The sequence below is a fragment of the Haliaeetus leucocephalus genome, unplaced genomic scaffold (genome assembly GCF_000737465.1).
Source record: "Haliaeetus leucocephalus isolate CR32 unplaced genomic scaffold, Haliaeetus_leucocephalus-4.0 Scaffold473, whole genome shotgun sequence".
Classification (NCBI taxonomy): Eukaryota; Metazoa; Chordata; class Aves; order Accipitriformes; family Accipitridae; genus Haliaeetus; species Haliaeetus leucocephalus.
Window position 1 is genome coordinate 1,005,370 of NW_010972909.1, and position 15,739 is coordinate 1,021,108.

A 15,739-nucleotide genomic window follows, 5' to 3' on the forward strand; every position below is an offset into this window, starting at 1 on the left:
TCTAAAATGTGCAGGTACCAACTCCAGAGACTGTGTGAGCCTGCTCCCACATATAGCCACAGGAAAGAAGCCCGATCTTCCCCATAATGTCAGCTTCTACCTGTCCTGGGCCAGGTGCTGCCAGCCCTAACAACCCCAGAGCCTGTTTCTTCTGTGCTTTCAAAGACCACTCAGACTCCGTGGATAAGAAAGCTGTTTCTAGCACGGGTAAGAGAAGAGATGACTTGGTAAGAAGGAAAGGCGTACTTAGGGACAAAGAGGCTGAATGGAGGGAGGGAGGGATGGATCTGAAGGTATGACCAGGTGAGGAGAATGAATCTGGGAGACGCTTGAGGGGTAGAAGGTAAAATTGGGTAAAACAATTTAGAGACAAGGGAGAAACCAAGCAGAGGAGTCAGGAGCTTATGGTTAGGGGTGATTGATGCCAAATTCAGATGAAGACCATCTGAGCAAGGAATAATTTGGGATGGCTGTAGAAAGATACTGAGGGAAGGGGCGTATGCTTTGGGACTAGTGCTGTGAGGTGTAGGAACTGAGGCAACCAAGTGTCAGCCAGGAGAGGATGGAGCAAGAGAGGAGGATTGGCACTGGCTGAGTAGACAGTCCTGATGCCAAATGTTTGAGTGAGCAGGCAGGGCAGTAGGCAAGGAGAGGGGATAGGAAGAAGGAGCCAGGTTGGGAAAGACAGATGAAGAAGACAAGGATAGGACATAAAAGCTCAGTGCTGAGGGCAGAATGAAGATGGGTCTGTCTCTTCTATAGCTTGAAAACTACTCGAGACTTTTCCAGCTCCAGACAGGAGGAACATAGAAAGTATTTGTCCATCCTGTCTACTGTACTGCTGTATACTGTATTCCTGCCTGAGCCTGAAGTGGGACTCCAGATTCTCCTCTTGTTAAGAAATATCTGTGAAAACCAACCATCGGTTGGTTTCATTCCCTTTAAGTTCTGGTCTAAGACAAAAACCCCCTTCACTACACAGCTGCTCTTTTAACATAAATGTAGAGATCCACAATGTGGTGATACAGCCCAGCTGATGGCTCATCTGGGCCTCAAGGTGTGGTGCAACCAGCTGAAAAGAAATACACACTGATGATAGCATGAGTAAGTGCCTTCGTAGTGGAGTATATTCTAGGAGGTCTGGAAGATTGTTACAGCTCTGGAAATCTCCAGGGTCAAATTTCAGAGATGTGTAGTGTGTAGTTTAGTAATAATACTTGGTTAGTCATTCAGCATGTTGAGATGGTTCCCCTGTATGAAGTAAACTGTGAAGTCATAAATCTTGCTAAAAAGTTCTTTTCCCTTCAGTGCATGAGGAATTGTTGTATACCACTCAACTCCTTTGGGCACAATGGAATAAATTGCCTTTGTACCACGTGAAAACCAGCTCAGAAATTAAAAGGAGGGAAGGCAGAAAATATTTTCTCCTCATTTCTCTGTTAGGAAATGTTGTATTCATTATCTAAAATGGAATCTCTCTAGTTTTGGTAGTTTTCCTGTATGAGTAACCAGTGTTCAGGACATGAAATTCAAACTATGAGTAATTCTTTGAAACCAGTATTTCAGCCACATAAATAAACCTAAGAGAACAGAGTACTAAGTGAGCTAAAATAATAAGGAACGAATTCAGGAAGGAGCATTTAGCAGCATTATATGCTTATTTTTCTAGCCCATGTGCCTAGTTGGAGAGGTTTGCAAAGATGTATATAAAATTGCCTCACTGCAAAGCAGCGCATATTTTACTTGGGCTGAGTGTTGGGTTTCTCTGGTACCATCTTGGTGCCTCCTCAGCACTCCCCTTCTCCCTCCGGGTCCCCCGTGCTGCCTCCCACAGCGACGCGGCGTGGTGGCACGGTAGCTGTATGGCCAGCTCATCCGTCCCGACATGCCACGGAGCTGGAGCAGCACCCGGGGTCTTGGGCTGCTCACTCACTAGCAGTAGGTTCTTGGATTTCCCCGCCGTACGATTTTCTTCTGCCCACTGAAGGGAAGCATTTAAACAAGGTCTCGAGAGTACACTGAGATTTAAATGCTCATTGCTTATTGCCTTTGTGGTGCATGACCCCAGAATGAACTGTGGTTCTTGAAAGCAATAATATTTGCTATCTCTCCTCTGTGGTTATTTGACAGAACAATTAGTGCACATTAACTAAACCTGTAGTGAAGTGTGCAGTGTGTAGTGTGCACCACCAAAGAATAAGATAAAAGAAGATGAATTTTGAATAATTCTAGCTCCTAGCCGCAGGCACATCTGTCTCCACAAATAACTCTGAATCAGCAGAAAGTCCTTTTTCAAATCTTAGGAAGCTGGAAGCCTTGGGTTTTTGTTCTCTTAAAAAATTCTGGCTATTATTATAAAATGTATTTTACTTTTATAAAAGAATAAATCAGGGCATCTTTATGAGCGTGTAAGTGCTCATGAGCATGTACATGCTTCCAAAAAGATTTACATGAAGAAAACATTTCCAGCTAAGAAATTAATTGTCTTGACTTGCTTCATGATTTCAGCAAAACCAAGTAGCCTTGTGATTTCAACAAAACCAAGTAATTCTCTTTAGTGGAGTTATTGATGACATTTCAGAAAAGAATGCAGAACTCACTATACCTGAAAATATAACAAGAGTATCCACACCTAATTAGCTGGCCATCCTGTGAAGACTTGTGTGTGCTCTTCATACACATGAATAAAATTAAGAATGCATCTAAGTCTTCAAAGAATTGCTTTGTACTTTCGTTTGCAAGTGGTATTAAAAGAAAACATAGAACACATTAACTGAAGAACTGAGGGTGCTTTTAACTACTCTTTTTGAAAATGCTTATTTTGCATGTAATGAGAAGTTCCTGGAATTCAGGTCACCATGCACTGGCAACAAAGTGAAGCTTGCTTATGAGCCACAGTTCTGTTGATACCAGATACTCCTGATAGGAGCTCAGTTTTATTTGTCAAAACAAAATACATGAAATGGGCACTCAAATTTCCTTGAGGTTGTAAGAAACAAACCATGCTTTCATACTGGAGCATTTCTTAGTAAAGAAAAAAAGTAGTTCAGGTTCCAAAACCTCAGCCTGTGGATTGAATATTGCTTTTGAGTGGAGAGACTCTTGTACATAATTTAATTGATTCATAGTTGTGCGTGAGGCAAGTTTGGAGCTAAATGCACAACCTGATCATCCCCAAATTTTGCAAAGTCAACATCCAGCTGAGATTGTCATGCCTACCTCTACTTCTATGCACCTGTGCGAGAGGATGTTCAGATACCAACTTGAATGTAGTCATTTGAGCGTATCTTCAATCTGAAATTCATATAAACTTTCCTTGTATGCAATTCTTTAAACACTTCTGAAACCCACCAGGTATCATGACATGTCAGGTCTTCATTATTGTACTGGTAAACAACAACATTCTTTAATAGCAGTGACTTTAATGCCCATACCTGTCTGTGCCATATTTTACTGGGCAAACTTTACTTGTCTCAGTAGCAGAAAGAGAGGAGATTGCTCCCTCCATGCAGATCGTGATTTCTAGTGCTGATGTTCATTGTTCACTTTCAGCCTGTATGGGTGATCTCTTCCTAGTTTTCTGGCTTTTTCACTGTAATATAGAGCCTAGTGATAAAGGAAGGAAACAGCAGAGGGCAACTTTCTCACTCGCCAATGTCATTCCCGTGACTTAAGGCTGTGTAACAGTGGACTGAATGTGCAGGGCGCATGCTGGAGACATCAGGCTGTTGGATCTTGTTTTCAATGCCTGCCTAGATGGGTGTTAGACTGACTCAAGCTGGTTCTCCTGGTAGCACAGAGAAATACTGTGCCACAGTGGGAGGAAGAAGGTTTGTCTTCAAAACAAATAAACCTTGACATGCAGGCAGTGTTGGAAGTAAGTTTTACATTCCTCTGTATGCTGTCAGATGAGGAACATAAATAGTGCAGTATCTAGAGTGCCTCTTCTCTCTCAGAAAGACCAACTCCTTGTACATTTGTGGCTTTCAGAATACTTTGCCCAGTCTTATAATCCAGCCAGACATCCCAAGTAGGACACAGTCAACTCACTAACCTCTTAAAATCTCTTCCTTTATTTAACATATGTCTGGTCAACAGAAGAATAAAACTTGGGGCGGGGTGGGGGGGTGGGGAGCCAGTGTTCTCCCTAGGAAGAGCTTAGCTGATCTAAATGCAAACAAACTCTCACCCACACCAAGGTGTCAGACTCAATCCATCTGTGCATGCAAAAAAAGGGCAATGCTTCTGAAAATGGCAACGCTTCTCCAAAAGTACCAACTACAGACAAGTTCATCCTTATTTAGTAAGTGTCCATTTGCAATATGACTGAGGTGCCAGGCTGAAGAATGGATACAGTATGCAAGTCAACGTATCTTTTCCCACCCCCACTGCCCTTGCTTTCCTATCACGCTTGCTAAATGTACGCTAATCTTCCTCTTGTCTTGTGTTCTCACTTTTCTTGCAGTCGCTGTGAGCGCTTGCCTTGTAATGAAAATAAGGAGTGCCAGAGCCTGCCTCTGAGAATAACCTACTATCACCTCTCTTTTCCTACCAACATTCAAGTACCCACCGACATTTTCCGCATGGGCCCTTCCAATGCTGTCCCTGGGGATAAAATTCTGCTGTCCATCATCAGCGGGAACCAGGAGGGTTTTTTCACCACAAAAAAAGTGAACAACCACAGTGGCATTGTGGTCATGCAGCGGCAAATCACAGAGCCCAGAGACCTTCTTCTGACAATTCAAATGCAACTTTCCCGCCATGGAACTGTCAACACGTTTATTGCCAAACTTTTTATCTTTGTCTCTGCACAGCTCTGATCCCTATCTTACAAGCATCATTGGCTACTTTTTCTCTTCTAAGAGTAGCTTTTTTCCCCCGATTTTAATAAAGGTTTAGTTCATCTGTTGCATGCTGCACTTGCATTTTATTTGCCATCATCATTACAGTTCTCCACTTTCTACTATCACTGAATGTCTCAATTTGGGGAGATTCTTATGTGTACTCTGCATCATTATAAAAAGCAGAAACTGGTGTGTAAGAGCTTCTTACCTGAATATACCGAGCACTGAAAACTATTAATTTACTTCACACAGTAGTGGAGTTGGTCTCATTTGATGATTCACAGCTGCATATGTTTAGGTCTAAATTTTCAAAACAAAATAGGTACATAATTTCAGCTGTGTCAGCTGAGACATCTTTAGAGAGTTTCCTTACTTAGGGAGTAAATACTGTGCATTTTCTGAAAATCTATTAAAAGGGCATAAATTAGGCCCTTAGGACCTCAGAGGTGCCCAGCACACAAGTCACGTGGAAAGTGTGGAGCCAGATTCTCAAGCTGCGCTAGTTATCGTTGCTCTGTTGTGGCCAATGAGCTTGTGCTGATTTCCACCAGGTACAGATCACAGTTCTAAATTTAAGGACAGTGAAAAAGAGAATCTCCTCTAAAGAACATTCATTTTACAGATTTTTCATCTTCCTTTCTGTGGAATTTCCATGGAATTGAAAAACTAATGATGGGAAAACAACAACGAACTTCCTAACAGCATTCACCTAGTAGCAGAGAGCTCCTTTCTATTTCACAGGCTGTATCCTGAGATGTGTCTACAGGAACATTTGAAAAATATATTTAATTGGTCTCATAACATTTTTATCTCTCCAACTTCCATATCAAAGCTGATAAATTTTTAACTGTAAAGACTTTACACAACAACAACAACAAAAAAACCCCAGCCAGACCCTAGCAGCCCTGACAGGTCAGCCAGAATTCCAATATCCAAATCTTTCTTCCTTTACTTCTATGATTTTCTTCCTTTACTTCAATACAATCAAGAACAATGTAGACAACACAACTGGAATTTCTTTGGAATTCTTTTGTTTTGTGGACTGGAAAAGGATTTATTTTACTCTTCAGTCCTTGTATTGATAAATATTAAAAACTCAGTCCCAGAGGTATGGTCTAAAAATTGATGGTTTACACCATCCTGGGCTCAAATATCTCTGCTGCCTGGTACATAGGCAGAATAGTCAGTCCATAGATGAATGAGGAATAATCCATGTGAATGCACATAATAAAAAAATGCTTCACTGTGTAAATACAGACAGCACAGACAAGGTACAAGGTTAGAAACTGGGAACCTTCTAAACTAAGATCACAGGCCTTAACCACCTGAACACAAGGAATTACTCTATTAGCTGTAAGCTGTGGGCTCTCAGGCTCATCATCAGCCAAGGACTAGATTGGGGCATGATCACAGCACTCTGCCAGACTATTACATGTTCCCTAAGGCAAAGTTTATCCCAGCTGGCTGACAGGAGTTCAAGTCTCACGAGGAATGCCAATGTTTAATAAGTCTGTTGACACATACTTATAAAGCTGCCAGAAGTTGCCAGTGGGGATAGAGTCCCAGCTTTAAATATTGAAAGCACAAGCCTGTGCTACTTGAGCTAATGGGGTTTCTTACTGCCACAGAAGATGCTTGTATATAAATGCCCTCTGGCTACCAGTTCATTATGAGGCCATAATTAAGTAGGATAAAGATTCAAAAATAAAATTAATTTTTGCAAGCATTAATATATATTTGTTTGGCAGGAAAAGAAGGGAGTGTGAGAATTTGGCCCTCAGTATTTTAAAATGCTACCATATTAATTGCATTCAGCAAGTAATTCAAGAACATGGAGCTCAGATTCTCCTGTATTAGATGCTTTAATGCTGCAACGTAGCTGGAACTTTCAAGAACATGTATGTAATTATGCAGCACCATTTATGTGCATGGTTCTTTCCAAATGAAAATGAAATCACGGCTCCTGGTCCAAGGAACTTACTAATTGAATCCAACAGAGAATATGAAAAGGAATGACACCAGGACCCAAGAAGAAAGAAAAAAATGTGTTCGGGAAAGGATTATTTGCAAAATAATCAGAGCAACTGAGCTGTTTCTTAACTTTTTTGTCTTTTAAATGAAAAAGTCCTGGAGGAGATACCAGCTCCAAAGCTGCAATTTTTATTAGAGGGGGAAAACTTGAAGGAAAGCTTTGAATAAAGAAGAAGTTCTCAGCACTTAGGAAGAAACTTTTGTCAGTCACAGTCCCCACTATAGGAGGACACAAGCAAAAAGGAAAACGTCAGCTAATCAGAAGATCAAATGCAAAGATGATGTGTAAGGATAAAATTAAAAAGTATTTTGAGATCAGAGCACATCATTAATAGCAAATATTAGGATTTGAAATAAATGCTAGTTGTCAAAGAAGTTACTCCAGAAGATGTCTAAAGATATGCCGTCAAAGCAATGAGAGAACAAAGTGTTATCAACTGCACTTTGCATACGCTGAAGCAATTAGCAGGGATATCAAAAGAAAAGAGATCAGAGAATGAATATTTAGGCAGGGCAGAATGAAAGCACAAACTCAAGTTTAGCAGTGTGGACAGAGCATGCAAAAAAAAAAAAAGATTGTAGGATTTGTAAGAGGAGAAAGAAACAGTGCAAAGAAATAGAGCTGACACAGATGTTTATCTGTCACGTGTATGGTTACAAGCTGGATGGATCTAGAAACTAGTTTTATTTAGGAACTAACACAAATCACTCATGATCATTGTAATCCTCCATTTCTGTATGCAGGGTACCTAATTCATGTCAGAATGGTTTACTCCAGTGAATCAGAAGTGAGAATCATGAATGTAAGTTTTACTTAGGACTTCATCTTAAACAAATTCATGGCTTTATTGGATGAGAATTTCAGAAATGTATGTGTTTGCCAAGTTTTGTTCCAGCTGAAGTCAAGAGTAAAGCCCCCTTCCCAAGAAGGGGTAAAGGCAGACTAATAGTGAATGCTTCATACACTCAAACCACAATGTTTTTGCATACAAATTCTATTATCTAAATACAGCTATGAAAATTTAGGATGCTCTATGTATTGTACCAGTACTTCTTTGGTAATAATGTCCCAAAATGAGTTACGCAAGCTACTGATTATTGGTGTCCCTAAAACCTTTAGGTGGTGCTATATTTATTATTTATGTTATGTAATGCAAAGAGACTTTTAAAGAACTTCTTCAGAAATTGTAAACACGTTATTGGAAGTAACACCAGTCTGACTTAGGTGTTGGGACTCCAGCTCAGCAGGATCCTGAGGAGAGATGCAGTGTTTGTTTGTATGGCTGCATAGATGTAAATGTCTACTAAACGCCTCTACAAACAGTGAGGAAAAAAAAAAGGGAAAGAGGAAAACACACACAACGAATGTATGTTTTGCCTCAATTCTATTTGTTACATGTTTTGAAATAGACTATTTTACACAGGAACTAGACTGTGAATTTAGCTGATTCTTATTTCACAGACGTGAGGGTCAGCTAGCTGGAAGTCCTTTCTTAATTTGGCAGCTGACGTTTAAAATAAGGGGATGGAATCTGTTATCGTAGGTCAGGCTCTTATGTCCATATATCCAGACTTAATTTGTTCTACAATGACCAGCATGACCAGCAGAAAGCCCTATTCTGTTCCCTGTGAGATGCCTAGGAAATGATGAAATTTTGTACCCAGGTAAAGGTGGGAAGTAAAAGGTCACTCCTGGCCTGTATCTCCTGGCCAGTCTCAAAACATCAACTACAGAGTGAGAATAACAAGCCAGACTCAGCTGGTGTAAATTAACCCAGCTTCATTGCCTTCCCGTGGACTATGCCCGTTCACATCTGTTTGAGCATGGTTTCCTTAATGTTGATTCATGTTTTCTCTTTTATCCTTACTTTAGCTTCATACAATATCAGCGTGTTTGGCTTTGTCTTCTTTGATGAGCAAATGTGGGTAGCATATAATAAGAAGTTACTGATGTATTTATTACTAATAGAGCCATAAAGTCCCTTTGAACATCTGAAAAAAGATGACTTGTAGGTGTGGACTTGGGTAACACATTGTGAAAACAGCAAGAACCATTTGTTTCTAGAGGTATCTGACAAAGTAAAGCTTCCATTTTTGTTTCCCTTTTACTCAGTGAATTTTTCTTCCTTTTAATCTTTTAGTTCCCCCCCACTGACACTGCAGTCTTTTCTTTTTTCCACTTAGAAATATGAAGAAATGGGCAGGTCAAAGTTGAGATCATTTGTGGGGCTTAGTCACATTGTGAGTCCCAGCATAGCCCTTTCATCTCTCATGAACACAGACCGGGTATTGTGTGAAGTTCTTGAACTGTAAGTGACTTTAAATTCACTCTAGTGGACAAGGGTGAGAAGAAGTCATTTAACTTTTAATAGACTTTCAAGGACGAATGAGCAGCTGGTTGAGATGGAATATGAAATGACCCTTACCATTTCCCCAAACTCAGAATTCAATCTTTGAGGTTTTAAATAATGTGGTTAACGTCTTTCCTCCCCCAGTTCCCATTCCTCTCTGTTGTCTCAGTTTAGATGGAAAGGGCTGTGTGTGGAAAAAAAAAAGTCATCAGAAAGGCTTTTCTGGCTCTTGCTGCACTGAAAATCATGAAAGAGGGTTGGTCCTTCGGATATTTCCTGCCAGATTTCCAGAATGGAAACAATTGTTTCTGCTTTGTGTGACTGATTATCACATAGAGTACAAAAAGGCTTGTGCAAGTAAGTGTAGCTCCACTGAAATGGCTGAGACCATGCCAGGACACTGCAGCTGAGGATCTGGGCCTAGTTGTTTGGTCCTGTTTGTACTAGGAAAGCAACTTTACGTGGCATCTTATGCACTACAGTTCTCCCTGTTTTTACATGCCTGGCTTGAAGAACTGGGTTTGAGGGGGTTTTGACTGCAACTCTTAGCCAAGCCAAATTTTTCAGTGGTCCAGCAGTTCTGATGATCTGCATTAGTCTAAGTTCTTGAGGTGAAGAACAAACACTTATATCAATTATAATTTCTAGCTCCCCAGATTGCAAAACACAGAGTAATTCATTTGCAGGGTGTATATGCATCTCTCTCTCGTTTCTCTTAGTGTCAGACTTGAAAAGACAGATACTATCCGTTGCATTAAGTCTTGTCGACCAAATGATGTCACCTGTGTGTTGGATCCAGTCCACACAATTTCCCACACTGTCATTTCACTGCCCACGTTCAGAGAATTTACAAGACCTGAAGGTAAGTGGTTTGTTCCTTGTTCCATTTAATAGACTACAACATATAAAACCTCCACCGGAAATCCTTGCCTAAAGCCAGACTAGCTACCAGTGCAGTAAAATGTTTGCACAGTTCCAAATTACAGTGTACTATTCATTTAATTAAAACCTTCGATATCCAGGAGTTTTAATTTTATGGGGCAAAGAAAGTCATTCTGAGCTCTAACTCATACAGCTTCTCAGTCTAAGGAAATACTGAGTCTGAATTCCTATTTACCACATTTACTCACATAATAGCTGTGTGCCGCATGACTTTTTTCTTCCCTTTTTTGCAGATTTTGCCATAGGAAGTCGGTGCTCATTGTATTTCTCTCATCTGTTTATGGTCTGTTGTTCACTATTGACAGGTGGTTTGTTCCAAGAATATAGTCTTTATCTGCATGCAAAGATTAATCACAAAATACATTATCTTGAATATGCTCTCTAGTACTGTGATTCGCCTATTTTTGACCTATGAAAAAAATAAGTATTTTTTTTTTTAAATGTAGAATAAAGGAAGGGAAATTCCAAGGACTGGACAGAAAGTTTTTAAGCTAAGATTTTCAAAAAGCATCCAAGTGAGTGGCTGTCCAGTCATCCAAAGTGAGTTTTCCAGCCCCAGATGCTGCACTTTCATGGGCATTCGTGTGTTTCTTGAGTTTCATCAGCCCCTGCAGTACCTGCAAGTTTTTAAGTCCTGCAGTTTCTTAAGGATCACACTCACTTTGCTTAGTTCACATATAAACTTACAGATCAAGAGCCAATTTTTGCTCCTTGGCATTTGTATTCATTTTCTGGCAGCTGCACTGGGGATTGCCTACACATCCAGAAGTGGGATGACTGCCTTCAGCCCTGCTTCTCTGTAGGACGAGCCACTCAGCAACTTACTGCGTGCCACAGACACAGAGAGAGAATAAGGGGATGGAGGAAAGGAAGAATATTTTGGAGGGGTTTTTAAAGGTCTTAAATCCCTATTTCTGATGCACCCAGAGTCTCAGCCTTGCTATCTCAGAAGGTTGTCCTAAATGAAAGCCAAAGCTGATTCTTCACTTCTGTACCAGGCAGAAGGAGTAGGGCAAGAGACATCCCAATCCTTGTTCATATAGGAACAATTTAGCCACCAGTAACTTAGCTGCGTAGAGCTGCTATAGATTGCGTCAGGCCTCTTTCAGACCTTGGCTGGCCCTACTTCACAGGGAACGGAGGAATGCCCCATAGCCACTTCTACTCCCATACACACCCCTTCAGCTTCACCAGGTGCACTGGCAGCAGAGCTAAGGATTTGGCCCAGGATGCTTCCCAAACTGTTCCCTCATTAGTCCATCCTCATGATTTAATAAAAAGAGATGAGACCTAGTGATCTGAGAGTACTACCAAAGCCCAGAAGACGTTCCTAAACTGAATTCAATGCATGGCCTTGGGTGAATTCTTACAGCCCCATGGTTTACTGTCATCATCTGTAGAGCAAGGATAATCATGAGAATAATAATACTTAACCTCCCTCACAAGGGGCTTGAAAAATAGTCTCACTTTTTAAAAAACCTAAACCCCTCCTCCAGTACTCAAAAGGACTCTGTAATATTTAATGGCAATACATTGTGTAACTGCCTAAGGGAATCAGAGTTCAGGGGTTTATCTGTTTGGTCCCCCTCCACTGCCCACCCTGTGGACCCTCAGTGTTGTCCTCTTTGGGTACATGCTGGAAGTCTGACTGGTTTCTAAGAGTAGTCTTTCTAGACTCTAAATGTAATAGTGTTTTGGCTTCAGGGCTTCTTGGATGGTGCAGGAGGAGAAAATAAATCTATCTGAATCCTCCCTTCCCCCAGATCTTCTTTCTTTCCATTTTAAAGGACAAACTGGGAGTGGTGGCGGTGGGGGTGTCGTCCACCAGCTTTGAGGGCAAGTCATTTTGGATCAAATTCTGTCAGGTTCCTCAGTGGTGTTTTCAAATACTTCTCAGTACATTCTGTGATACTCTTTGTTTGCAGAGATTATTTTTCTTCGTGCCATCACACCTACATATCCGGCCAACCAGGCAGATATCATATTTGACATAACAGAAGGAAATTTAAGGGATTCCTTTGATATCATCAAGCGTTACATGGATGGTATGACAGTGGGTGAGTAGCATGTTTTCTGTTTACTTTCTTCTCTCAATAATATTGTAGAACAAAGTCAAAGAAATTAAGTAATTAATTCCCACCTTGATTTTCAAGCCTGTATTGATTTAATATTCTCCAGTCCAATATGTGTAATTTGAACTAATATCACAGATAACTTTTTATTCAAAATACTGGAGGCCTAACCTTTAATTTGAGAAGTATTTTAACTTTTTTTCAGAACTGGGTCTAATTACAAATGCAAATGGCTTAGCTTTAAAATGATGAGGTTTGCCCATTATAATCAAACCAAATATAAAATATGTAGTATGTCAGCAAAGAGACTGTAAATTTAATTAACTGTTCTTTCGTGTTTAAACAGCATTGCACCAATTTCTGGATAATAATCAAATTTTTAAAGCAGGACTGAATTTACCAAAACTGTTACCTGTTTTAATGTTTAATGACAGGCTGGTTCATTTTAAATAAATACCTCTGTTGAGGGTAAAAGGGATCTGTCAAATGCTGTGGTTTAGAAGAAACTTCAGAATGGAACATACACATTTGATTTACAGTCTCAACTTGGCAGGGAGGAGACATGGCAGGAGGTATACCTGTGTACATGGGTCATACACTAGACCTGCATCTCCTTGTTTAGCAGGGAAGGGCTGCAACAAAACCTGGGGTCGTACTTTCTGGTAGGTTTCTTTCAAAGCAAAGCCCCTTTGGGGGATATAATGCATACTGTATCCAGTATGTAATGTGTAAAGTGTATCTAGCATATATACATCCATGCATACAGATACATATTTCCAGTGTATACTGTAGCTTGGCTCTCGCTCTGGGACCCAACATACAAAGGAGTAGCTGGCAAATTATGTGAAGGTTGCAAAGCAGGAGCGGGTCCTAGCTGATGTGCTGCTCTGCCCAATGTGTGTTGCTAGTGCAGTGGCAGGGGAATATGCTGTGATTCTCATGCTTAGAGAATGAATATGCTGGGTATTAAAAAGTAGTATGTGATTTTTCTTTATTAATGTTTATTTATGAAAATAAAGGATGACTCTTCCCGGTGAACATTTGTGTTTCAGTTTGTGAATGTGCAGGTTCAGCTCAGGTTTATACATGTGCTTCTGGGCTTTCTAGCAGGACTTGTCTGGATGAAAAGAAAAATGACTGTTGTGCTTCTTCCATGCTGATGGTTTGTGAAAAAGTCATATTTAGCATGATCTGAAGGTGGCACTGTTGCATTTCAGAAGCATGATAGTGCAGCGTCAACTGTGCAAAGGTTTTATGAACTGTAGATAAAAATCATAAGTCATTAGGTTTATATTTCTTTATCAAACAGAAGTATACATGTGAATGCTGAGAAAGAGGGAGAGTCTGTTAAAGCAATATGATAAGATTACAGATTTCAGGTATTGGGTTGATTCTTTAGAAGAGTATAAATGTTATCAGATCCCGCAGTAGTTACAGTAGTTTGCTTTCCGTGCTGTGTACTTCTTTCTGTCTGAAATAAGAAAGAAGGATGTGTTTAGAAATTTGACTGGCCAAGGTATTCGCCTGAGGGAAGCGTTTCCATTTTGAATAATAGGACTGCATGTCAAGGGTATTTTACTTGGTAAACTGAATATCTGCCTCACAACGTTAGGAGAGAAGGGATACTCTTATACACCTGGTTGAGAGGATATGATATATGCCTAAGTACATTCCCAGCTCTGCAAAAGAATTGGGTAACATTTTCTTTACCTCAGTTCCCCCATGTGCAACACGGAGGTGATAAAACATGCCTACTACTGTCTTAATTAATTCTTGTATCTAAGAGTCTTAATTAATTCCTCTATGTAAAAGTACTTTGAGATTAATGGATGGAAGCTGCAAAGTAAACTGCCTGCAGCAGAATTGGAAAAGGAAAAACAAAACAAAACCCCAGCTGATATTGCCTGGAGGGGCAGAGGTTCAGGACAGCATGTTGTATGTGTGAAATTAGGTTTGCAAATAATTCTGCCAGCAGCGGTTTTGCTGCTCTCATCATAATATCGTTTTTCTTGTTATTAATAATCAGAATGTTAGGTGTTCCCATAGAAGTGCTGGGAAGTTTTCAAGACAAATAAATAAGATGGGATCCTAGTCCACAGGAGTTCACAAAGTGAGTCGCTCTTGTAAAGAAAGGGGAAGGGTTTGTATAAGGGTGGAAAAAGACAAAGGGCATAGACAATATCAGAAAGATTTACTGGTTATCAGAAAGCTTTATTGGTTATCCCATTAAGTTACAGGAACATCAGAACTGTGGGGATGTAATATAGGGACTCTAGCAGAGCAAATGTCCAACTAGCCCAGTAACCAGTGTCTGACATATGGGCCAGTAACAGACAGCTATACAGGAATCTTTCTCCAAATACAATGTTCCAACTTGCTGCAATCATCAGTTTATATGCTTCTGGGAAAGCACACCTGGACTGTCATGCTTGATGACCACTGATGGACATATGCCTCTTGAATCCGTGTAGCCTATTTTTCAATCTTTTTTTGCTGCCTATATTGTAGGGGAAAGAATACATTTACCCTGAAAATAAATCATAGATGCATGGGTAAAAGGAATAATAAGCATGTTTTATTCTGTTGTAATATTTCAGGAGAAATGACTAGAGTATCAAAGCTATTTTATCTGCTAATGGAAATTAGATCACCAAATATCTTTTCTCTACAAGATAAATTTTTCTACAAGAGAAAAGATAGAAAAACTCTACAGGAGCTTGTTTTGGTTTGTTTGGTTTTTTTTAAAGAAAAGACATGGGTTAGCTCAGAGAGAGATGAAATGCATAAGAGTACATGGAAAAAAGCAGGAAAGCAGTTATTAGTGTTACTGATAGAGCTGAGTGTAATAAACCTTGACTTGATGTCAGAGAAGAGGAAACCAATGAAGGAATTCAAAGAAAGGAGGGAGCACTAGGAAAAGAGGGGAAGAAAGGACAGACCAGTGAAGATGCTCCTGCAGGAAGTCCTTCATTAGTAAAACAGTTTTTTGCTAGGTTGTCACAAACAAGAAGAGAGATGAAGCCTTAAGAAGGACCTGCATCTAAACTGTGTGTGAATGGAAAGGAACAAGATGCCCTCAAAAGTGTAACACTAAAAAAAAGTGAAAAGGTACAGGTTTCTTTTGGTAAAGGTTTGGAGAGTGGGAGGAGCTGTTAGAGATGGATTTACAGAAGAAAAGTGAGGACTTCAACGTTGACAGAGAATTGTGGACTGAAGAGAGTCATGTCATCAGCTTTAGCCATTATCCCTTTAAGTTGACACTGAGACATCAAGGAGAAGATGTTAGTGAAGCTGAGAAGTATGTGGGATTGGATGGAGAGTGGCTGATCAGGCTGGTTTGTGATTTGTTGATGGAGAGATAGCAGCTGAGGTCATAGGAGGAGATGAGAGTGTGTAGGAGCAGGTTGTGAGGAAGGAAAAAGAAGAAACTAGAAACAGAGGAAAGAGCTGCCCCAGGGAATGTTAGAAAAAGAAAGAACACGGTCTCCCAAAGGAGCTG

At 40.2% G+C, this 15,739-nt stretch overlaps 1 protein-coding gene across 3 annotated transcripts in view; it reads left to right on the forward strand.

The window, feature by feature from the left end:
* Positions 1-15,739, forward strand: part of FBLN1 (fibulin 1) — an 81,969-nt gene that overhangs the window by 48,589 nt on the left and 17,641 nt on the right. Inside the window, exons 15-16 of one of the 3 annotated variants that reach the window (XM_010575281.1) lie at positions 9,946-10,088; positions 12,094-12,225. In XM_010575281.1, the coding sequence (XP_010573583.1) occupies positions 9,946-10,088; positions 12,094-12,225 (275 nt within the window). Of the gene's footprint in view, positions 1-4,465; positions 4,910-9,945; positions 10,089-12,093; positions 12,226-15,739 lie in introns of those variants that run through there. The other 2 variants (XM_010575283.1, XM_010575282.1) reach the window with 2 other exon arrangements.